The following is a 25,384-nucleotide window of genomic DNA, read 5'->3' as shown; positions in this document are numbered from 1 at the left end:
CTTTCTAATTGGGCGACACACTAGCGAGTTTACGGGGACGTAATGTCAAGATTTCTGGGCGACTCCACCAAGCCGGTTATCCAGTTGGTAGAGCATCAATCAACTCAAACATTATTTCTGGAGCCGTTGGTACCGGGAATATCTACCTGAGTTGATCGGCCTTAACAAGTGGAGCAAGGGCAGTCATGGCATCCGCGAAGGCACCATCGTAATCCTCAGGGAAGATAACGTACCATCAATGCAGTTCCAATAGCGTTCCATCATTAAGGATGGAATCATCCGGACAGCTATGCAGACGGCAACGAGCGTCTTGGATCGAAGCGTCAGATGGCTCGTACCACTGCCAAGTCCAACCGATCCCGCGGCTCCGGATAACCAGCAACCGAGTAGGAATGGCATGGAAGCTTCGATCAATCTGCTCATTGATAATTTTGATCGGTGCCGTCTCAACGACGGGAGGATGTTACGTCCCGTTGCCTTCTACACACACATCACTGGGTTTCTTCCGCGGCATCATCCTCACAGAAGTTAGTTGCCTTTACGTTGTTAACTTCCTCGTGATTGCTTCTTCGTATTTCCACGAACGGTAGAACACTGGTACTTTATGCTACACTTGTATGGGCCAATGCCATAGCAATAAAGAGAACGAGTATTTTGAAGAGGACGCAAAAGACGGCGCTAATTCGAAGACCTATCATATACACAATGTATTTTCGTCCAATCGCGGGAGACGCAATCGGGAAGAAACACGTCAACGGGAGTCGTAAATTCCCGTTACGATTATAATAATCGACACCAGGAGTTGATCGATCCCCGATTTCCGTTAAGATAATAGGGGTGGTTAAGATAGTATAACGCTGCGATTAACAGGGTTATAATTTTATATTTTTAGCACTTATATTTGTTCGGTCTGAAGGGCCTTAGCTAGCAAATTCCTGCGATTTACGATGGGTCCATAAGGCTATTGAATGTACGCAGTAGGGATGAGCGGACACCTGCTTCCCGTCGCGCCCGCGGTGTGTGGCCTGCTCTAGGTAGAGTGTCGCTCCACGTAACACTCAAGATGCTGAAATTGTAATGCTGAAGGTGATGATGTAGAGCATGTCTTGTTCAATTGCCACAGGTAGATTAGCGAAAGAACTTTGATGGAAAACTACGTACGCAAAATACTGACAACCAGCAATATTATAGAAGTGATTGTTATTAAAGAAGAATATTGGTCGACATTAGAAGGGCTATGTCGGAGAAATACGATAGCTATACAGCTCAGGAGGAGAACATGGAAAGACATGAAAGATCACGAATAGGAAGATGAAAAGATGAGACGTACAAACAGAGAGAAGACTAACGCTGAAGTAGTGCCTTGAGGTGGTTCCATGGTTTGTTCTTGTATCGACAGAGAATAGAGACAGAGGAGGGGTGTTTGGTAAGTAGAGATGCCATTATCTTGCCGAGCCTCGCATTATCCAGTAGCGGATAAAAAAAAGCGGAAATCACGGCGGGATACCGAATTAAGGAACTCCTTCAAACCGTCTGCAACCGCGCCGCAAACTATCACGCATTCTGGGAAACGTGTTGTTTCATTCAGTTACCATCGTTTCGAGATGCGGATAACTGTACGAGATAGAAAACATCATCTAAATCATCATTGCGAATGCGTGCACGATACTGTGCTGGTAACCAGCAACAAAATACAGAAAGGGAGTGGTTTCTACAATCACGTGTTTCAATTCTTGGACATTGTGCGACATACTCATGTTTGCATATGTTTTTTTTTTTAGATATTTTCATATCTAGTAAAATCAAAGTTTGATTTTATTGGTGACATTATTAACAAGCAGGAAATATTAAAAAGTGCAGACTCTACGACAGTGTTTTAATCCTTGAATATCGGACTCTTTCAAACTGTCTGCAACCGCGCGGCAACTATCACGCACCTTGGGAAACGTGTTGCTTCACTCTTATGCCATCGTTTCGAGATGCGACTAACTGTACACGGCAGAAAACATCATTTCTGTGAATGTATGAACCATACAGTACTGCTAACCAGCAGGGAAATTTAGAAGCGGAAGGATTTCTATAATAATGTGTTTCAGTTCTTGGAAATTGTGCGATTTAATTGTGTTTTTATGTTTTTTTTTTTTAGATATTTTGATATCTAGTAAAATCAAATTTTGATTTTATTGGTGACATCATTAACAAGCAGGAAAGATTACACAGGACAGGTTTCTACGACCGCGTTATAATCCTCGAAATCGTACAATATGCTTTTTGTTTGATTTTCTAGTAAAAAAAGTAAAATTGCGTAGCAAAGGGAAGCTTCGATATAAAACAAGTTTTAATTTAATTTAATAACCCAATTTTTAGATCTAAATCACACTTTCAACGGACAACAAGAGTTTTAATGTTCCAATGAAATTTCAAGCAATGTAGGCCCGACACTTGTAACCTTAAGTATGAGTTCTAGAATAGAAATATCATATGACTACGGTGGCGACGTGGATATAGTTTACGGCTACAAATCCAAAGGACCTGTGTTCAAATCCTAATCGTAATTTTTCTAGTTTACAGAATTCCAACTTGTGGGCTTCGTCCGAGGCTGGAGGGGAAGACCTAACACCGACCAAAATAAAGGCAAGCCGTCAGAGGTCAAAGTCGGGCAGAAGATGTGCCGCTCAACAACCAGGCTCATCACAACTGTGATTCAATAGTAACAGTCTGCGATATATAATGGCCGTGAAAGTTTTGACATTCCAAAGTATAGATTATAATAGATTAGTAAACATAACACATACTAACAAATAAATTTTAAGGCCATTCAACTAACACCTCCCTCGGACAAACACTAACAGTTACAGAGTGGAACATCTATGTCCGCAAAATAACACTGACGTTGGTCGGGCCTCCAGGAAGCACAGAAGGAGGAAGGATGTTAGAGGAGGAGCAGGTGTAAATATTGGTAAGCACAGTCCTCTGGATGGAATAGCCGTATACTATATGCACCAAGGGCCCGTACCTTCCTTCCTTAGCCATCAAAGCGGCAATACGGGCTCCACGTAGTCTCTATTTTTGCCGTAGTTCCTATAATATTTCCTCTTTTTTTTTTTACTAAAATTTAACTTTGTTAGTGATAGAAAAATAAGATTAGGCCGGAAGTTACTCAAAAGAGCACGGTTAAACAAAAAACATGGTACAAAGAAAAGAAGTGAAATTAATAATATGTATGTACTGATGAAAACAAGAAGTTGTAGCGGCACAAGGCGGTAGGGAAAGATCCAGGGTTGAAGCGCACGTACTGGTCACATGGCCAGCGAAACGATGTCCGATGCCAGGATGTCATAAAGGAAAAGACTAGCACTTTCCAAAGAGCGCAAGAACCTTCGGCAAGGAAAAACAATTCGCCTACTCCGGAAGAAACTTTCTCTTTCAAGAACCTTGGCACCATATAAAAAAGGGAAACAAAGATAGCTCGTGGCAGAGAATGCGAGGCTAGAGTCCGAATTCGGTCCAGGCAACATAGTAACACTATTACTAACACTAGTACTAACTAGTAACATTAATAAACGCACTGTTAGATTGATACGCTGTATATTCCTTTGGCACCTGTCACGTTTTACACCTCAAAGCGCAGTCAAACGCGGACACACTGCAGTTATGGCACTAGCGGCTTTGTCATCAAGACGTCAAACATGTTAGCGTTTTTTAAAGAATTTGATTATGAAAGATATAGACGACACCTAGTGTGTCTTTTAGTTACGGGTTCATTCCTGAGCGTAGACACTATACTGGACCCGGGCACTCCCAGGGCCATAGGGGTTGGGGTTACGCCCAACCAGCGCACAAGGTACCCAATACCTTGCTACCTGGATTAGTTAAGCCTGCAGGGGCTGTCACTCGTCTCAGGTCGAACGGGGCACTTTCCAAGCCCTACCGTCTCTCCAGGACGGTTCCGGAGCAGGTGGGACGCTGCTCACCCGCCGACGGCCATTCGGTGCAGCCAACACCCCTTAAATGGGCCATCTTGCTAGCACTTGACCACCAATCACTGCCACCACGAGTCCAACCCAAATTGGCTGACCTGAGGGGTCGCAACTCCCTCCGTGCTTTATACTCGACCCCCGTGGTACTATCTTTAGTCATTGGCGGGACTATCGCGTGGATGTACGGCCACGTCACTGCTTAACAGTTCCAGATGGGACTCACGTAAGCGGGGGCCTCAAGGCGACGGACATCGGTCAACGCCGATTGTCCGATCCCGGGACTTACCCCGACGGTCCCACCCTTGGCTTCAGGATCGTGGGTGCGCTACTACCCAAGGTCACGTAGAGAGAGAGTGTAACCGTACTTAAAGGCCTTACACTCCCGGCGACCTTCCCTGCGGTGTACATAGGGGACTCACGTAAGCGGGACGCTTGTCCCGACGGTCCCCCCTGGCTTCGGGAACGTGGGTTTGCCAGCCCCCATAGACTCACATAAGCAAGTCCTCCCTGCGTGACAGAATTTTTCCTGTGAAGGTTGGGCATATCCGAGACATCATAGGTCGAGTTTTCACGAGGTAGTTAATTATCACGTAATTATATACACGAATGGATGTGGACCTATGCAGGTCGAGAGATTAGGCAAGAAACCTTATATTCTGACGTTTAATGGTGACTTTTCACAATTCACAAGGATTTACTTCTTACGACAAAAGTCAGAAGTATTAAAAAACTAAAAGCCATTTGCCTGGAAATTGGAAATCAATTCAATTGTAAAATCAAAGATATTCATAGTGATCGAGGGAAAGAATTTAAAAATAAAGAAGTTGAAAGATTTCTAAGAAGCGAGAGGATTAAGCATACAATTAACGTCTCATACGCTCTTGAATAAAATTGCGTCTCAGAGAGGGAAAATAGAATGGTAGTAGAGCCGGACCAGTCGATGCTGTATCCGAAAGTAAATCTACCGTTGTGTTTATGGGCCGAAACCGTGAACACCGCAGTGCATGTCGTTAACAAAACGGGGCCGACGAGACAGGGCAATAATGCCGTACGAATTGTGGTATGGGGACATCCAGAAAGCCCAAAGGAAGGACGTGAAAATTCTGAACACCGTCTTCTGGGTGACATAGCCGTACATAAAGCGCCAAGGGTCCAAACATCGGTTCTTTTCAGATCCCCCTGTAAGGGCCCAGCCGTGGTCTCTAATTTTGCCGTAGTTCCTATTATATTTCTTTTTTTTTTTTTTACTAAAATTTAACTTTGTTAGCGATAGAAAAATGCGATTAGATCGGAAGTGACTCGAAAAGCAGGGTTAAACACAAAGCGTTGCACAGAGGAAAGGAACAATATTAATAGTTGGTGTTCGAGATTAGGAGTGACCGTCCATTTACGACTCGGACAACACATCTGCCTTTTTTTGGAAAAGTCTGAATTTCCTACCTCCTAAGCCTTAGTATGCGGACCTGATTAAGAGCCTAATAAACACCCTAAGTGTCTGATGGGTCAGGACTATGTAAACATCCGGTATCAATCAGCAATACCACAGGATATGCGCGCACGAGTGTACACGATTAAACCATGGAAGACACGGGGACGAAAAGTTAGTATATAAGGACCAGGCGAAGCTTCTTAAGGTTTCTTTGCTTATTGGCAAAATTTAACAACCGTTTTTATCAAAACGTCATACACTTCGAGTTACACTAAACCGTAATAACTAAACATAACATTATTCTGCAGCTGAATATGTTAGTGATTCTGTTCGTGTATACTAAAAAGTGCAAATAAGTATCCAAAACATACTACTACTAGGCATCTTTAATTTGCTTCCTCCTTGAGCGTTAATCTCGTTCAAAGTGTAGCGGCACATGAGTCATAGAACAAGACAGATCGAGAGCGACTCATGTTGTTGTTTTGCCTCAGGACATTGACACAGCCTGGACGCATGAGACGTAATGATAAATAAACTCCGGGCAAAACAATGTCGCCGCTACATGCAACCGAATGAAGATGAATTCAAAATTTCCGACTCCTCCTCGTGAAGTATAAATAAACGGACGCGATCGCGAGTGGGAGAGTTTTATACCAAGTTATTATCCGGGTTATAGTTATCGAGTTATCTGCGAGCGATCATACGCTATCGTTGCGAATACATCGAATGAGCATCTTTCGATAGTATTTATACTTATATGTTTTTAATTTATTCGAAATATATATCTCTCACTCTTGTTATTCTATATTATTGCTTCGCATCCAAACCAATCCGCCACAAAAGTTTTACATATCAACCGATCAGTTGCATCCTAACCGATCGCCACTTAGCTAAGACTTCGCAACAGTTATTTCGTTATAAAAAATTTACCTAAATTACTTAGGAGTAATTCAATAATTCATTGTAAAAATGTAATATTAAATTTTTAGTATCAAGAAAAATAGAAGAATGAATCAAAAATATACAGAAACGCATTTTCGCTTTTACATGGTCAATTTTATAGTCAACGGCGACGTCGCGATGAAGAAATAGAAGAAATCGAACGGATCAGACGAGCTAACATCATAGTTGTGATAAACGGATTTAAGTGTAATATTATTAATAATTAACTATCCAATCGAAAAAATAGCTTAATTACAAAGGAACACTGATGTATATCGCGTGGGCGTGTTACGCTGACATGATCAAACGCAGGAATCCTGGAGCGCTGTCGGAAATCGCGGCGGGATAGCGAATTAACGAGCACCTCCAAACCATCTGCAACAGCGAGGCAAACTATCATGCACCCTGGGAAACGTGTTGTTTCACTCCTCTGTTATCGTTTTGAGATGCGGATAACTGTACGAGATAGAAAACATCATTTGAATCATCATTGTGAATGCGTGCACGATACCGTGCCGGTAACCAGCAACAAAATTTAGAAAGAGAAAGATTTCTACAATCACGTGTTTCAGTTCTTGGAAATTGTGCAACTTACTCATGTTTCCATGTGTTTTTTAGATATGTTGATATCTAGTAAAGTCAAATTTTGATTCTATTGATGGCATTATTAACAAGCAGGAAAGATTAGAAAGGATAGGTTTCTACGACCGCGTTTTAATATTTGAATATCGTACGAAATGCTTTTGTTTTATTTTATAATAAAAAAAATAAAATTGCGTAGCAAAGGGAAGCTTCGATACGAAATAAGTTTTAATTCAGTTACATCATCAAATTTTAGATCCAAATCACGTTTTTGTTTCAACGGACAACAAGAGTTTTAATGTTTTAACGCAATGTAGGATCGACACCTGTAACCATAAGTATGGATTGTAGAATAGAAATATCATATGACTACGGTGGCGACGTGGATATTGTATGCGACTACAAATCCAAAGGACTCGTATTCAAATCCTAGTAGTAATTTTCCTAGTTTACACGATTCATACAGATGAGCTTCGTTCGGGCCTGAAGGGGAAGACCTATCACCGACAAAAACAAAGCAGCTGTCAACGGTCAAAGTCGGGCAGAGATGTGCCGCTCAACGACCAAGGCATCACGCTTGTGATTCAATAGTAAATTCGTCTGCGATACATATTGGCTGTGACAGTTTTACGTTCCAGAAACCAAAGTAGTGGGCTAAATAGTAACACTAACCAAACTAAGGAACAAACTTATGGAACATGTAATTAAACTAACACCACTCTCGGACAACAACAGTAACATTTGAAGAGTGGAACATCGATGTCCGATAATCTCGGAAAAATGATAAAAAAAGAGTAATTTCCGCATTGCGCTAAAATATATCTATTTCTAGGATTCATTCGGATTCCACATGGAAGAACAAGCATCGTTCACGTGAACAGTCATTCTCGGTTCAAAGATCGAACGTATCCGACGATGCAAACGAATTTCACTCCTGAGAAACATTGTCTGCGAAAGTAGCTTGACAATCGATCGAACAGAAAACGTAGGCTGCTCTGTTCCAGCATTTTCGTTTCATTGCGTTAATCATGCGATGGCCAGCTGGGCGGCCAAGAATCAAAATCGGGAATGATATCGAAACGAACTGTCGCTTCAAACGCTGAACAGTTACGAAACAAAGCGATTCTCCACAAATAGTAATCGTATTAATGTATAATCGTATACACATATTTTGTATTTTGTATATCGCTATCACTATATGTATTCTGGAGGATATTTTACTTTTAAATTTCTCATAAACCTATAAACATTCACAGTCTAACAACTATTAAATGAAAGAGAAAACAAATTCACTTAAACATATGATGGAAATTTGTTCCTTGCATCGAGACAAAGAAATTAGAAACCATATGTTTCACATCTTCAGAAAATTAAATTCTATTGTATACATCCAATATCTCAGCGCTCTTATTCATGGTTTCTCTTTTCTACTACACCAGGCAATACATATACATATATTAACGAAAGGAGAGTCTCCTTCCATTTCTCGAAACAACCGGAAAATTAAATATGAGAGTGAATCCAAAAGATGAAAGCAATTTACGAAGGAAGGAAGAAAGACAAACAATTATATAATGGAGATTAATATACCTGATCTTTAACTTATGATAAATAATTAGCCATGTTACTGCGCCACGCCAGAAAAATGACTGAAAATTCTCAACGCGAGAATTGATTGTAATTTTAATAAATATTAAAAAAAATATATATATACCGGATCTATAAGTATATGTAATAAAAATCAAGAAGAGTATACTTTAAATTACTTTAAATACTATTGTTACTTCCTGTGACCCCAGAATATATCCCCATCCATCCTTCGGTCAAGATGGTCAACAACTTTTCAAACATACTCGGATCCGCAGTAATCTATTGCCGTTGTCAGAGTTAGATTTTTACTTACGCTCCTTATTGCTCGTCACGGTAAAACACAAGATAAGTGTCCCGTCCTATCCTTATCCACCAGCTCTTTTCTCATCGAATTGGCTGCAATGGCCGCTATCCTCGCTCGCTTAACGAAAATTGCAATGAACACAAATCCGCTTGTCTCATGTTCCAGAGGCACATCCATCAATAGCCTTCCTCCTCGTCATCACCGTCTCCGAACTTCACTTGTTAACAACTCTTCGGTCAAAACGCACTTTCCAGTTTTAAAAAGTTGTTGGAAGTAAAGAGAGTACGCCGATTATCGTATCGAGACGAGAATTTAAGACTCTCGTTGACGCCTTATACCGCGAACGCGTCTTCTCGCGAACACGGCCGACCAACTATAGCGACATTATTTATCTTCATTTATATAAATTTTCTAATAGTTGCTCCATTTTCGCTTTTCAATCGCTTCTTAGAAATCCCGAATAAGTTCTTGCTATTCTTCATCAGGATACCGATTATCTTACATTGAGAAGGGATTTCTTGTTGCACGACATTTATGGAATCACGAACATCAGCGGTGTTCCTTTGTTTCAACATCGTCATCTCGAAATCGTTTCGAGTGCGTACAAGAATATCGCACCACGCGTCACCTAGCTCTGCACCGAAAGCTAAAATCGGTTCTTTGGCTATCTGCAATTGTATGGTTTCCGAACTTGTTTTTAACGCGTGCCTAGCTTCGACAATCGATATACCACGCACTCTACGATCGCGTCACCGATTCGATACTGCTTCGACTTGGCTGCCACTCCATTTCCGTCCATCTTCGAAATTACGTAGAAAGTCCAACAACTTCTCCCTTTTCTATGGAAACACCATGGTTCTCGGATTTCTTCATTTTGCTTCTAGAATGGACAACCTCGGGATTTTCCGGTTCCACATTCGATCACGATCTCTGTGGATTATTACAGGCTATTGACAAGCGTTGCGTACATTTTCGTCACTGGTGGAGTTCGTTACTTACGTGTATGGTCGAGGACATCCGTTCATCTTCGAAACTTCCGCTCAAAGATAGGAAGGAACCTCTCGCCGTTTCACCGTCGCATCTTTCCAGGGGGTGTTTTTCTGTCCATATTTCGTTTGAGGAGGGAATCTGTTCCTATCCAGTCTTGTAACTGTCCTACCGTCGTGAGTGTATCCCATCTGGTGTTTATGTTTAACTTTAGAGCGGACCCGTCGAGCACTCCAGGTGGCAGTCACCCTCTTGACGCACTGTAAGTTTTATAACTAAGGAGGTAGGAATTTCCAAATTTCCAAAAAAGACAGATGTGCTATCTGTGTCGTACCGAAGCCAACTCAAATTTCAGAATAACTGATACATCTAATTAATTTTTGTTTATGACGACGGTATCCTCGCGACAAAAAAGATTCGTGGAAACTACAACTGCCGTACAGTATTTCCTACTTTCTGCAATAGAAACACGAAGAGATCCGTTTCCTTTTTCGACAACGATCGAACTTGCAAAGTCAGACTGAGACTGACGTATTGATCCACTCGCACTGATCGCTACCGGCGTCTATCAAGGCGGTCAAATTGCAATCTCCGATCTTAACGTCTCTATAACGCTTTTCTGTAACGACTGCGACACACTACATGCATTCTTAGGGGACTTACATTGTTAAATTGCGATGCGATGTGTCCGTACTCCTGGCATTTGAAACACCTTGGATTTTTCTTCGACCAGTTTGCTTTTCGTCTTCGCGTTTTCCTTCATGTCCTCGTACGGGCGAACTTCTCTTTTAATTCGCGAATATCCTTGGCGCCGTACAGTATGATGTTAGTCTGCTTGCGAATTCCGTCGATAATATACTGTATTACGACCGAACTCTCCATACTAGCTTTCTTCGCTATGTCGAACATTTTGTAGACATACTCCTGGTATGTCTCGGTTTGCTTCTTGGTTCGGCGCGACATCTCCTTATGCACTTTGTTCGCGTCTTCTTTAATGTATAACGACTAACTTGTGACTGCAACTAGTCGCAACTTACTCGTAACTGACTATTCTCTCCACCAAAACGTCCTTTTATACCACGGTTTTCGGTTCCCCTACCATGCACATCTATCTTGCAGCTGTTGGTAACCCAAGATGGTTAGGGGCACCTTTTTGGATTGCCTGTTCTCCTAAAGGGACACGGGCATATTGTTGGCTCACTTGGCCCATTGGAATGTCCCGTCCTACCAGGCCCGTTAGGGGTCTTTCATTTCTTCACTATCTCTAGTTCATCGGAATTTTCTCAACGGTTTTTTCAGGCTACTACTTTACATAAAAGTCTACAGCATATAGGGGCGCTTTACTTTTTGTTGACGTAAGCCTTACTTCTAGGAAAACTCTACATCTGCACTATAACTTAGTTTTCCTGGCCTTTGTAGGCATTAAAAATTATCTAGCACTAAATCAATAAGAAGGGTCTTTCAGCCTCATAGCCTTTTTAGGAACATGCCTTGCATACATTGGTATTAGGTTGCGGTTAGGTTAGTGCAGGAGGTATAGACAGATCAGTTTCCGTGATTATATAAATATACATAGGCCCATGGTTTCAGAGCTATGTTGTAATGTAACGCTGCCAGAGTGCGCATCTGGATTACCATATGCTGCACTTATACTTATTCTTAGACTTATACACAAATATGTTTCTATTCCACATTCACCCACGTGTTTCTCTATCAGATAACCACAATACTTTTAAATATCTCTGTTAATTTGTCTACCTTAAAGTTCGGAATATCTGATAACCGCTTGAATTCGCGATTACGCGTCATATTTTTTCCAACAATAGCACTGACATCGATGCAACGAAAAATCGAGAAAGAGTGAATTTGAGTAACTGTAGGTACATACCTCAGAGGAGACAATATTTAGGGAGACTGATGATAACGAACGGAACTTAACGGAACACGGGCTCACGATGGCCTACTTGTCACGTCGATGACACTGATGACACCGAAACCGGGTTAACGCGTACGTGCTGGAGCATTGCACTTTGCTCTAATAGACTCACGGTGTACAGCGAACAAACTGAAACGTAAAGTGCAATTCATTCTAAATGTATATCGCTATGATGTCGATGAGAATTGTAATGTGATGTAAATTGCTATATTAAAACCGAACTAGGTTGCCGAAGAATATGAGGAAAATAGTACACGCGTACAAATTTTGTTACTCGGAAGATCTGTATCGAATAAAAAGTCTTCATTTCCTTGATATTAAATGCAAACAGGAATAAGCGTATCAATGCTTAGAGATCGTCGTTTACTTCATTTTGCTTGTTTTAAATGGTATTAAGTATAGATAGCTTAACGACATATATTAGCAGGAAGTTTCGAATTGTATCTATGGCGTTACGTACGCTGAATCGATAAACGTCATGTTCCCAAGCTTATTAAAATATGTATACATGTAAAAATGCAGATGAAAAAGTTATTCGGTATATAATAGTATAATTACATAATAAACATATATTTAGCTTATTTTTAGTAGTTCAAGCGTTGCATAGCATAAAGTAAGATTTTTTAGCAAACAATATATTGCGTTGTTTGAATTCGCATTGTCCCAGAACAGAATTAGTTAATTTCCGTCTTTGGTGTGTCTAAAATTTGCACACACCAATTCAGAAAACGCGATTCACAATGTCAGAGAATAACAACTTACAGTTATATTCCATGCAAGAACGTTCAATCAGAGTAAAAGTTACTCCGGTGACATGAACACATCAGCAAACAACTATTAAACAATGGCTCAAGAAGAAAGATAAAACAAAGAAAATACTTACTACAGTTTGGTAGGACGATATCCCATTACAATTTAGTTTTTTTCCTCGCCACGAGAGCCGCCGTGTATTTTAGCAGAGGAACAGGCCACTGTTACCACGGTTCGCTCAATTATTCGTTAATGCGCGCAATGGAGCACAGGTCAGAAGGAATCTTTAAAATTATGCTAGTTAGCGGCAAGACTGCCACGACGAGAAAAACGAACAGGAAACCAAAGCGTTTTCACGCTCGTTCGCAGGAAGGTCCGTACGTGTAACTACCTCCATACGCGACTGCTTCGACGCAAAACCCGTATACACTGTAAATATTCAGAAGACGTCGCTTCTGGAATGTTGCTCTCGTTATCAGTGAAAGTTGCGCGATATAAATAAGTAGGTATGCGAACGGTGTACCGGTGTAACGCGTCAGCAATGGCGCTTGAAGAATATCAGGTGATAGAGCTTCTTTCATAGACAGAATGCGTTTCACTGAGCATTTTTGGTTATTTACATTCATGCACGTTTTGTACGTATTAACACATTCACTGTCAGCGAAATACAATCAAGCAACTCTGGAGTTGTTTTTTTTTTTTTCATCAGAAATGTCTTTATTTTTAGCTTACGGATTTTTATACATTTATGGAAAATTTTAAAGTGCAAGCATACATACAACATATATAGTAAAAAAGTACACGTTGATGGTATAATACGGATCGTCGTTTTCAGAGGATGCAATAAATTTTAAACTAAGCATAAAAGAACATTTGATAAAATATATATATATTTAGGTAATGCCAAGTGTTACGCCCCGTGACTTAAACCACAAAAAAACCCTGGGTCAAGATGATCACCAGATTTTTATCATCCTTCTTCGGTCCTGCAGGAACCCTAGGGACCGTCATAAATTTTAACATCTTTTACAATCAAGGCCCTTGGGTCCCTGGGATATCTTTCAAGTCGTAACGTTCCTTAGGGTTGTTCATTCCAGGAAAATAGGGGACGGCGGATTTTTCCCATGTATAATGCCTTCCACGAACGACTTTTTGTCGGGAGCCGCCGGCACACATCCTTATCTACCAGTTTTTTCTTCATCTAATTGGCTGCGTTGTCCGTTGCCCTCACTTTCTTAACGAAAATTCTCATCAACGAATCCGCTTTTCTTGTGTTCCAGGCACACCCATCCATAATTTTCCTCCCCCGCATAACCATCACCGAACATTCACATGCTAACAACTCTTCGGTGAAAACACACTTTCCAGTTTTCAAAAGTTGTTGGAAATAAAGAGTTATATTTAAATCGTTAACTCAATATTAATATCATTCGAACCACCCCTATTATCTTAACCGAAATAAAGAATCAGCTGATTCGTGGCTTCGATTATCGAATTGTAACGAGAATTTACGACTTTCGTTAACGCGTTATACCGCGAACGCGTCTCTCCGCGAAACAGTCGAACAACGAGTGACTGAATTTTTTTTAATTCGAAGATAATTGCACTTTTAAACGCAACCTATGAGAACATTTGACGTTTACTTATGTTTGAAACTTTATTCGTAATAGAAAATTGGAAGGAAAACACTGAAAACAGTCACCAACAATTCTATTGAAATTGCGAAAATATGTACTTAATTGATAATTCTATAAATACTATAATCATTCCTACAACTGCAAAGCTAATTATAATTAGACGTTTCCTTTAATAGATATATATATATCAATGGCATGTATCAAAGTGTATTTTGTTACCTTATCAATATCTTGTCTCGCATTTTGTCATTTATATTTAACGCATTTGTACGAATGAACAAGGGACGAAAAAGTCAATTTTTAATTTCATCAAATAGTCAGTAATAAGTGAAAATAAATATAAGAAACTCACTGTGGACTGAAATTGTTTAGTCTCTGAAAGGTGTTCCAAGCTATTATCCGACTCCACGAAAACATCATCTGATATTTCTTCAGAATTTTTGCTCCTTCTGAAAATGGAGAAGATAAAACGAATTGTAGTTAAATATACATTTTTTAGACACGTTCAAACAAATAGTTCTTATATTCTTCTAACACTTCAGACGCGTTGTGTTCGTTCGAGACAATGGCATACGCTGTAAAAATGACTCATCGTTGTGGAAGACTATTCATGAAATACAATGACAGCAGCCACCCTCCGTCGCGTAGGCTCTTACATAATACACGTCTAAAGCTTAAACGAGTTTAATTGGCTCTCGCATTGTTTTTCAAACGGATGAACTAATGAAAGAGTTCACGCGAAAGTTGCATTCGTCGAGTAACAGAAACTAAAATAAAACATGGCTCAAACACTGTTATGTTACAATTAAATGTTCTATAAAAAAACCTACATAGAAGAAACTAGATAGTAGAAAATCCCCAGCCGCGCCTATGATTTCTAGATACATTTTTTACTACTTTTTACTTTTACTTTTTTTAAGACATACATATAATATTGACAGGAAGTTTCTAAAATTCATCTCCTGGAACTTTATGGAGCTCATGAAATTCAATTGTTTCACCTTCGTAGAATCGACGATTCTTCATGGTACGCTATAACTCATCCGAATCGCCACTCCTATAAGGTACTACGAAACACTATCAAACGTGTTTTATTAATCATATCATGAGACTAACGAGTTGCGTCATCGCTCTAGTATGAATACGTTACGTAGGTTCTACGAGCCACTCGGCTCGGGTCACACGGAGACGAGGTCAGTGTAGCATAATGTCCTTGTGCCATATCACGGTTCACATTCTCATAGAATCGACTGAAACGAAAGCACCGGCGATCTAGAAACGAAACCAGGTTTCGCGCGCTCAGCGGGACTTAGCGCATTCGTCTCTTTCTTAGTCGCACGTTGCCAGATACTGAAAGCGATAGAGCAGCGAAACGATTCGCGATTCCGCGTGAAAAAGGGGCCAGCAGCCACTACAAATGTACGGAGAGAGTGCATTCACGATTACGACAAAGGCCGTTGCACTCAAGTGCATCGAACCTGTCGTTATTCGCGGTTCGCCGATTCGGCATAAACGATTTTTCGACGAACGAGAATCAACGTCGCTGAAAAATGATCGAACTATCAGCAATTCTGAGAAATGGAAATAAAAAGAAAGATTTGATTTGTAATAAGAACTAAGGAGGAAGTTGACTGAAGTTGAAATGAAAGTTGTAGAAATATCTAGATATAGAAAATGGAAATTTGAAGAGATATTTTCAACAAAACAAGGATTTAGGTAACATAAGATTTAGGTTTCAAGAAAGTAGGGATTCTAATTATTTTTACAATCGTCAATGAACATCTCTTGGGCATTTATTCAAGATGCAATTTGTATCTAACATTTCCTATTAATTACTCGATTAGCTGATTTGTAGCTACAGCTCTTTTCGTGTAATTTTATAAATGATCTTCATTTCCAATATGATAGATGGTGAATTGAACCTTGCAATCATAGTTTACTTGCTGTCAGACATTAAGTTTCGAACATTTAATCATATTTTATGTCGGCACTGCAATGAAATGTAGTATTTGCGTAATTGTATATGTCGACGATAGTGTAATTGTTAAACACTTTGTTAACCTTTTTAGATGACCTAATCGGAGAATGACGTTTTTAATGAGAAGTCGTTACCGGTATCAATTTCAAGAATTTTCTGATGCAGCTAGACGTGATATTGATTTTGTTCAATTACTACCTGAAATATCCACCAATTTTTTACACGTTCACTCATTTTTTGCTCGTTAAATTTCCCATCGTTTGCTGTTAAGTATAATCGACTATGGATTTGGTAGTGGTTAGCTGTTATGTAACATCAAAATTTAATACATCATTTTTACAAACCCAAAAGATACTTAAACTTAAGTTATTGTATGAAACTTAAACAAGCTAAAAAATAATATTAAAAATACTATCTTTTGTTTTAGGAGCTATTTTTATATAACGAGATAATACCAACGTAGATTTCACATAGAGAATTTTACATTTGACTAATAGCTGAATGTTTATTGGAAATGGTTTGTAATCTTTCAACTGACATGTTTCAATCAGTAGGTAATAACTATATAGTAGAATATGCTACCTACTTTGCAAAGAAGGGAGAGAAAGCTGTTTAAGAAAATTTTCCAAAGGAAGACAAATGGAATGTCATTTATCATAGCTACGTTTCTTATCATACGCGCCAAAGCATCATTCGCGACGTAATCAAGGTTTTCAACCGACCTACTGTGCCAAATCATAAACCAACCTAACGAGACCAATTTTCGTGAACATCGCGATCGACGAACAGAACATCACGAAGGAGAAGGATCAGTTTGCCATAGCTCGCAAAATCTCCGACAATTTGTAGCGCGGAAGTCATTCAGGGCAAGTCGCTTAGAGGGATCGTAAGTATTACTTACTCCTCGTTAAAGCCTGAAGATGACATCGCCGACATCCGCCGTTAACAAACTACTTGCGCCAACAATGCGAAAAAACAGAGTGGTCTCTCTCGGCCCACGTACATACACCGGAGCACTCCAGTCTCGCTTTGGGCTATTACTACATTTAACGAGTCACTTCGTGCTTTTATACAACACCGACACCACTCCCTGATAAGAGTTCTCTTGATGATAGTGGGTTTATATGCCTTGTCGGTACGCCGGTGATTCCGTTTCTTGCACAGTCCAATTGCCTTTTATCTTCGCGTACTAGTTGATTCATATCTAATGCACCCATGGACAAGTGTATATTACGAAAGTGAACATTTTAATTGAATCGAGTATGGTTTTGAAATAAAATATTGTACAGATGCTTAGTTTTCGCAAAATTTTATGAGGAGATAGTACACTTTTTTGTATTGTCGATAATTCTTTGTTTATTTCATTGATAATAGATTTACTTTAATTCTTCGTACCGTATTAATTTATGTGAAGAGATGAGAAATATATGTATTTACCTAAAGTACTTGTCATAATCGCCACATTTTCCAAGATAACCTCAACGTGACGAGTCTTACTTCACATGCACTTTACAGAGAAATTTCTCTATAGACAATTTTGTGACTTCGATGCAGTAGGTTTCCTACTAGATGTCGCAGCGGGCTATAAATTAAACTTCACTAGATGTAGATAGTGCATCTATACGAATGCACAAAATAATAATTGGGGTAGGAGATACGCGTCGTTCGAGGAGTCACCATGTGAAAACTGAACGCGTATAAATATGTTACAAGTGGGGTGAAAAGTAGATCAGAACGTCTAAATACCAACAGTGGACGTACGTCGTGACTTAGAAAGTGTTAATCGTGAAATTGACCGACGTTTCCGTTTACGCTGTACTCTCGATAGAACTGGTTTATCATTATGCTGCGTGTACATTGATAAATAAATCTATCGGTGTGCATGCCTCTTGAAACTGTGTTTATCTCAATTAAATATCGTTTGCTACTGAGAACGTGATAAGGATAATGAAAATACGCCAACGCATTTTCGCGTTTGAGATCAAGTGAAACTGGAGCTTGACACAAATAGGGAAAACACACATATTATATATTTTCAGTTACGCTTGTAATGCAGAGGAAAACATGAAGAATCACAAACTTGCAAACTTTTCTTTCTATGATTTTATGAATAGTTTAATTTTCTACGAGAAGTTTGTTTACAACATAGAATAATTGCTTGAAAGTTCTTGTTGTGGTTAGAAAGCTGGCTATGTGTGTATAATAAATAGTAATATCGTAAGAATATGTAAATTATTAGAAATTTATGTTAAATTATGTGTACATGATTGTATAGTATGTATAAAGCAAACATATGCTAGTAACGAGCCAAGGATATCATACTGTTTACCTGTCTATCCTTCATGTGTCTAAGTATAAATACACATAGGTATACATAACTTAAAATATTTTTTAAATGTAAGATTCTATTACTCTAATATTTTTAATATTTGAAAATAGATTTATTACTTATTATTCTATAAATAAATTTCATATTGTAGTTTGTAAATAGAACATTTTTAAAATTGCGTAAAAATATCATTACAGTGTTTAAAATTTATACTAGTACATATCAAATTTTTTATTCTCAATTTATTTGACAATTGATTTAAAACTATTATATTTATTTCTATGTTCGAATAGAAATTCGAAATTTGATCAAATAAATTTTACTAGTAATGTGATTGACTAGCCATGTCACTGTAGTCAATTCAGTCTTTTTCGCGATATTAATTTTTAAATACATATTTGATATTTAAATTAAAAAGAACTATTAAATTACAAACTTCAAGAAATATAATAATATCTTTTTCAATTTTTAAGCAGATATTTCATTTAAGAAACTATAAAATAAAAATCTATACTTAAATTTCATAATTTCAGGAATTAAATATATGTATAATAATATACGAAATTTGAATCCCGTACGCGGCGCTGATTGGAAGAGTACTTTTGTTGCATCAGCCAATCAGAAATTAACTAAACGATTCTGTAGACGCAAACGTCATTCTCCCGCCGAAAACCGTGGCATAAACATTACGATCCTGTTTCAGGTACGTGATTTTCGTTGTGTAGTACATATTGTAAAGGTTATCGTTAGTCTTGTTCAATCAATACGTATTTATGTAATAGCTTTAGTTATATTAATTAAATAATAACATTTATAATACTACATGCTTTGTTACAAATTTTGTACAGCATTCACTAACACTACGAGACTACGAGGTTTGATGATTCATTCCTTCGTGGTGATGATTTCTAAGCTCCAAGAGCCAAGAATGTAAGTAATCTTTGAATATTATACTTTAAATAATTGTATTTTATGTTTGTTATTTCAATTATTACTAATTATGAAAAAATGTAATTGACACAATATCTTTAAGAATAAATTATAAAAATATTAGAGCAAATACAAAAATATTTTAGGAAATAAATATATTTTGTTAAAGATCTTTCACATTACGCCATGGAATACAGTGGGTCTTTTTTGATAACTGCCTTTGCGACAGCTTGGGACAATTTACTGCAACGTTGGTGGCAACATCCTTCGCATCTAATCGTGAGTCGCATGAATTTTTGTTCCTCCGGTCACTCAATCATGTCGTAGGATGAAAGGTCCGAATCGACACGGGTGACTAGTTGTATTACGTAGAATTGTATGCGAGTATAGTGACCGCGAGTATTTATTATATTCGTGAGTAGTAACACTTTATATTTTAACGTCTTATTTGCTAGCTTAGGATACATCTTCCTGCACATTGCGTTTTTTATATTGCCAATATGATATTGGTAATTAAGATTTTATATTAATAATATTAATATAATGTTAACAACTGGTAGGAACTATATTATATTGATAATTATTGTTTGATAATTGCATCACCAAAATTACTTTTAAAATATGATTATGTATATCCATAAGAATATACATGAGATATGAATATTTGAATCCATAATAAATATTAAAATGATATTGATTATTTCAAAGCGGAGAAGTCTGATATCCTCCGACTTTGTTACAATTATTGCACAATGATAATAACGAGAATTCATAATGTATACAATAATGCATAAAATAAATAATTTTAATAATAAATCATCTTCAATTTTATCTTCTACTTCATTACTATCTTAATTTGCATAATTCTTTGATCTTCATATTATAAATTGGAGTATAATTTAAATTGTATAATAAAGTATTAGAGTTCAGTTCCTTCCGTATGAAAGTATATTAAATGCTATGTGCAAGAAGAAACTTCGGGACAGGTAAATTTCTGAATTAAAGCAACAAGTTTTGAACACTGCTTTTATACTTTTTAAAATATGCTTTGATGAAGAGATAACCTGAGATTATTTACATTAATTTTAAATTCAGAATCAGTTATAAAATAAATTTCTTGTTCATTTCCAATCTTTTTCTTTCTAAAGTTTTAATAATTCATTAAATCAGTACAGTAGATACAAAGTACATACATGAATATACTAATCGTTTTTTAGCTCAGGATTTTCAGGTTCAATCTCTTCCGTGTTCATTGCTAGGAGCTCATTCACGTGACCAGGTGTTACTTGGGTGTAAAATAGGCAATGGGCACGATCATAGTTCATAAATTTATAATAATTTTTCAGCGATTGACGATGCGTTAACGTATTGTGCACGACGTATTTTCGGCATTGTGTGTGTGTGGTTAGGACGTGGAGTTACGTCATTTTGACTATGTAATATTAAATAGTAAAAAAGAAATTTACAAATATTAATTCAATCAAGAACTGTAATAATAACCAGATCTGCTATTAAATATAACAAATTGTAGAGAGTAATATTATTAATCTTATCATCAAATTAGAATGATAGTACCAAATCTTTACCTAAACCTTTACACATATGATACGCAATACATACAATGAATTTTTTGAAAGATATACATACACTTTTGGTTATCAATTTTCGTAATTAAAATTAAGATTCATGTATTTTTACCGCGTTTAACGCAATGGTCACTAGATTTCGTCAGTCGATTTCAGGAAAATGGTAAATAGATTAAATTGTACAAGTAGTGTACCAAATAAACAAGTTATGTGTGAAAATCGTGCAATGAGTGAGTTGGTAAGCTTGTTTTATTATTTTTTAATTAATTAAATTAATTTATTTAATTCTTTGTTATTTAGTTATTTAATAAGTTATCTTTTGCTTTACGATTAGAGAATATCGAGCCTAGGTTTCAATGGGCATTGCGCTCGAAGAAAGAAGAAGCTAGAAGCTGACGAGGCCCGGCAAATTGTCATGGAAGAGGGCAACTATTAATGGTTTCCTATCCTCTGGTTCATTCAGGGCATAGGAAGTCATTGTTGTTACTACTTTGTCACTATAGTCACTTTTAATATTTGTAGTAGTAGTAGTAATAGTAGTAGTAGTAATAGTATTAATTTGTTTCTTGGCTGAAGTACATTCCGGCTTACCATAATTTTGGGCAGATCGCATTTCCTTTTATTAATATTACGAATAATTGATACCTATTGGTTTGATTCGAAATTTCCCGTTCTAAATCAGAGTTACGAAAAAGAATTGATTTCGATTTTAATTAACGTTGCGATAGAATAATGATCATGTTTGCCTCATTGTATATACGTATTTCTTATTATGAATAATTAGAATTTGTTAAAGAGTAATATTATAACTTGACACGTTTTTGTTTATATAAAGTTGAATTAAAGAGATGTAAATTTTTAATCAATTTTGTAATGCTGCGGTTTGTTGTTATCGCGAAAATTTGAAGTAACTTTTTATTCATACAGAAATAGTGATTTTTATTTAATTCATTTTGAAAATTAGTATTGCAATTAGTATTTTAACGCGTTTCCTTAAATTATTTTTACAATTAGTTGATAGTTGTATTGATAGAATATCGCGTTTTCTAATTAGTGTTGTGCCTGTAAAAATGCAAAAAGAATGGTTTCACTGAGATTGTGGAAGTATATTCTTACTTTTAGATCACCTGATGTAGCTAAAAAATAGCTGCACAGAAGCGGTCATGTATCAGCAATCTCCAATATGGTTGTACTGGATTTTCCGCTATTAGTGTTGCGTATACTTAAATATGAGTATATTGATTAGTTTTTATTAGTATTGCGTAAATAATTAAAACACTCTATTATCGTGTATGTTTTCGAAATTTAAACAACTTTTTTTCTATTCTTTTTCATCAATACATTGATATTGCACACATGATAAATCGCTCATTGCGGTTTATTTTGAGAATTTTGTATGTTATATGTAAATCTACTGGTACATTAGTGTCACAAGATAGAAAAAAATGTTCCACTCACAATTTCGAGTGGATGATCTGTTCTAAGTTGGTTTATCTCTCAGCACTTTTTTTTTATAAGAGCATCTGTTACTGAAAATATATCTGTTTAGTGTTTATGAGTATTTTTAACTTGGCTTAAGGATGATTTAAGATTAAATACATATCAAGTACATAAAGAAAAGTAATATTGAAAAATATGATTTATATAATGCGAAAAATTTCTAATAAATTAAATAAATAGTGATAAGAAGAATAGTGATAATTAAGTTTGTAATATTTTGCAAAGTGTTAATGTATATGTATGTATGTAAAAAGAATTCTTTACATTTCTGAAAGATGGAAGTTAGAAATTCTTTAATCTTTGGATTATATCTAAATTCTTTGGATTAAATCTAAATAGGATTTATAAAAAGAAACCTTTAGATTTCTGATAGGTGAGGCTTACAAAATTCCTATTTAATCTTTGCTGTTATATATACATAAGGGAAGACACATAAAAATTCTTAGGTTTTTAATAGGCAGGTTAAATTAGATGGTAGGAGGTATCTTTAAATTACATTACGTATGCAATTAGGTAGCATATTTTTAAATTAAGTTAGATATATAGTTAGGCAAGCTTTTTAAGTCAAAATCTTAGCTCATACATAGGTATTTGTAAATAGGTAGGAAGGAAGATACAGATGAACATTAGAACTAGAAGGATGACTAAAATGAGCAATTCGTAATTTTTCATGGAAATTTTATAGATTTACAACAGTACATTTTTAGAGGCTTGAATATTTTTTAAGGCGTATAGAGGTAGAATCTTATTCCTCTGCTTATATTATATATTTTTTCGTATACCTTTCATTATGATCCTTTCGACATAAATTCAGATTTTATACTTCAATCCGACTAGAGTCGCTAGAATAAAAAATACTCAGAACAATAGTTAACGCCCCATGGCATATAAGAAATGAAAATTTACGCAAAGACCTAAAAATACCAATGGTCAAGGAAGAAATCGACAGATACGCAAGAAAATACAAAGAAAGAATGGTAATACATCCAAACCAGCTGGCTGCTGAAACTACCAAAATCTACATAAAAAGAAGACTAAGAAGAAAACATCTCACTGACCTCATTAAAGAAATAAGATAGACAAACTGGAAGATGGACATGGGAGCTGGAGATAGCCATCCACATGTTATTTAGTAATAAAATTAGAATAATTTATCAAATGTCCAGCTGGACAAATTATAAAGCAGAAATTAAAAAATAAGAACAAAAAAGAAACTTCAATCGTCGATAGTTTTAATGTTAATCTCTGCCTAAATAAAATGTATTAGAAATTGAAAAAATGATTGATCGTTTGGTAAACACACGTACAAAGGATTCCAGCAATTTCCACGTAGCGAGAGCTAGGCAATCGATGTTAAATATTTGATAAATACATTGTACTGTATCATTATGGTTAATAGCTATGATACAGTTATGAATTATAACAAATATTATAAACTGATTAGCCGTGCTTGTAATTATTAATTGTAAAGTCTCAAATTGTAAAGTCTAAAATTGTGAAGTATACATAAGCAGAATCTTTGAGTAAGATATTATACATACTTAAAAATCTGAAAAAGGATACTACCTTTTGGATAAATTTTCGACAATTATAAGATATCTTGTCCTATATGTTATTTATTAACATCTCATGGTAAAATTTATTTTTAATTCCATGTATCGTTGCAGTCTTATTCTATACTGAATCGATAATAGTGGAAATGACATTAAAATGGTAAAAGCGGTTTCTAGTGCATTGAGTTCTAGTTCTATTTCTTACATTGTCTATACTGTATAACCTTATTTTATAATATCGACCTGTAGAGATCGCCACTTAACACAGTGAAATTTAAACACATTTGAGGTTAGGATTTCCATTGTCAGGATTGTTCGAAATCTGTTATAATTTATACCACGTGTTCCGGATTTTTAGTACGTGATATAGTAGTTTTTACGAAGATATTTTGAGAGAATATAATTTCTTAAAGTAGGTATTATTCGTGCAATTAATTGTTTTTAATTTTATATCTTCGAGTATATTACATATATTTGTACATAGTTCGAGGTTATATCACTATCAAGTAGTATATTAATTCCTGTGTATTGTTAACTATTTTAATAAATGTCCAACATCAATCCAGTTGCTCATTTTTAATATTCTTATGTTCATTAAAAATAAATTTAATTTTATCTGTAATGATAAAATTAGAATTCCATATTCGGTACTCAGATAATGTATCACTACTTAGATAAAATATAATTAATTTACCACTACGATTATGATTTAGATATATAAAAACAAAATGGGAAAATCATTGCGTAGTAAATGGAAGAGGAAGTGTAGAGCAATTAAAAGGGAACGCTATGGAGTAAAAGAATTAGAAAGATTAAAAAAGACATTAGGTCTTGATGAGAATGGAATACCAGATGTTGAAATGTCAGAAATATCAAAAATTGCTACAGGTAAGGGACAGTTCTGCTTAATACGTTACTATTTTTATATAATGATTTCAATTGATTTTGACATTTGTCTCAAGTTGTTGATGCCAAGACGATAAAGGAAAATGAAAAAGCTAACGATGACACCAAAGCAGATGATGAAAAAATGGATCTAGACACCGATAAACGGATATATAATAAAAAAACAATGTTGGATCAGTATGGAAATTATCCTGTATGGATGAATAAACGAAAGATTGCAAAGATCAAGAAGGGTAGACGAAAAAACCAAAAGGGAAACATAAAGCCACATAAGAGGTTAACAAGGAGACAGAGGAACTCAATGAAGCAAAAGTAAATCTTCTATATAAAAAATCGATAGCATTGATTAATACTGTTCTTTACTTTTGTATTAGTAAGTAACAAAAGTAAATTGTATTATTATAGTAAAATGTTATATTATTTATGTTGTGTGAATCAGCAAACATCATTCAAGTTTCTTTTCCA

The 25,384-nt window shown here is 36.4% G+C and overlaps 1 protein-coding gene and 2 long non-coding RNA genes across 6 annotated transcripts; 2 read left to right on the top strand and 1 right to left on the bottom strand.

The window, feature by feature from the left end:
• Positions 1-7,537: 7,537 nt before the first annotated feature.
• LOC117157903 (uncharacterized) lies at positions 7,538-17,612 on the bottom strand. Of its 4 annotated transcripts, XR_013059938.1 has the most exons (6): positions 17,553-17,612; positions 17,017-17,319; positions 14,490-14,586; positions 10,478-11,879; positions 9,827-10,074; positions 7,538-9,757 (listed from the first exon to the last, which is right to left on the bottom strand). It is a non-coding gene; the product is annotated as an uncharacterized LOC117157903 (long non-coding RNA). The 4 variants fall into 4 exon arrangements; XR_013059937.1 differs by lacking the exon at positions 17,017-17,319; XR_013059936.1 differs by lacking the exons at positions 17,017-17,319; positions 17,553-17,612 and adding an exon at positions 15,139-15,201.
• Positions 17,613-17,908: 296 nt separating this feature from the next.
• LOC143303534 (uncharacterized) lies at positions 17,909-24,428 on the top strand. The gene is made up of 5 exons (XR_013059935.1): positions 17,909-18,512; positions 18,978-19,147; positions 19,293-19,374; positions 19,544-19,653; positions 21,295-24,428. It is a non-coding gene; the product is annotated as an uncharacterized LOC143303534 (long non-coding RNA).
• Positions 24,280-25,343, top strand: LOC117157891 (protein LLP homolog). Its single transcript, XM_033336211.2, has 3 exons — positions 24,280-24,425; positions 24,727-24,901; positions 24,976-25,343. Exons 2-3 carry the CDS (start codon positions 24,742-24,744, stop codon positions 25,233-25,235), a joined length of 420 nt encoding a protein of 139 aa, XP_033192102.2. The 5' UTR covers positions 24,280-24,425; positions 24,727-24,741; the 3' UTR covers positions 25,236-25,343.
• Positions 25,344-25,384: the final 41 nt, after the last annotated feature.

This window comes from Bombus vancouverensis, chromosome 2, assembly GCF_051014615.1.
Source record: "Bombus vancouverensis nearcticus chromosome 2, iyBomVanc1_principal, whole genome shotgun sequence".
Classification (NCBI taxonomy): Eukaryota; Metazoa; Arthropoda; class Insecta; order Hymenoptera; family Apidae; genus Bombus; species Bombus vancouverensis.
Note: the sequence above shows the minus strand (reverse complement) of the source record. Positions and strands in the feature narration are given on the sequence as shown.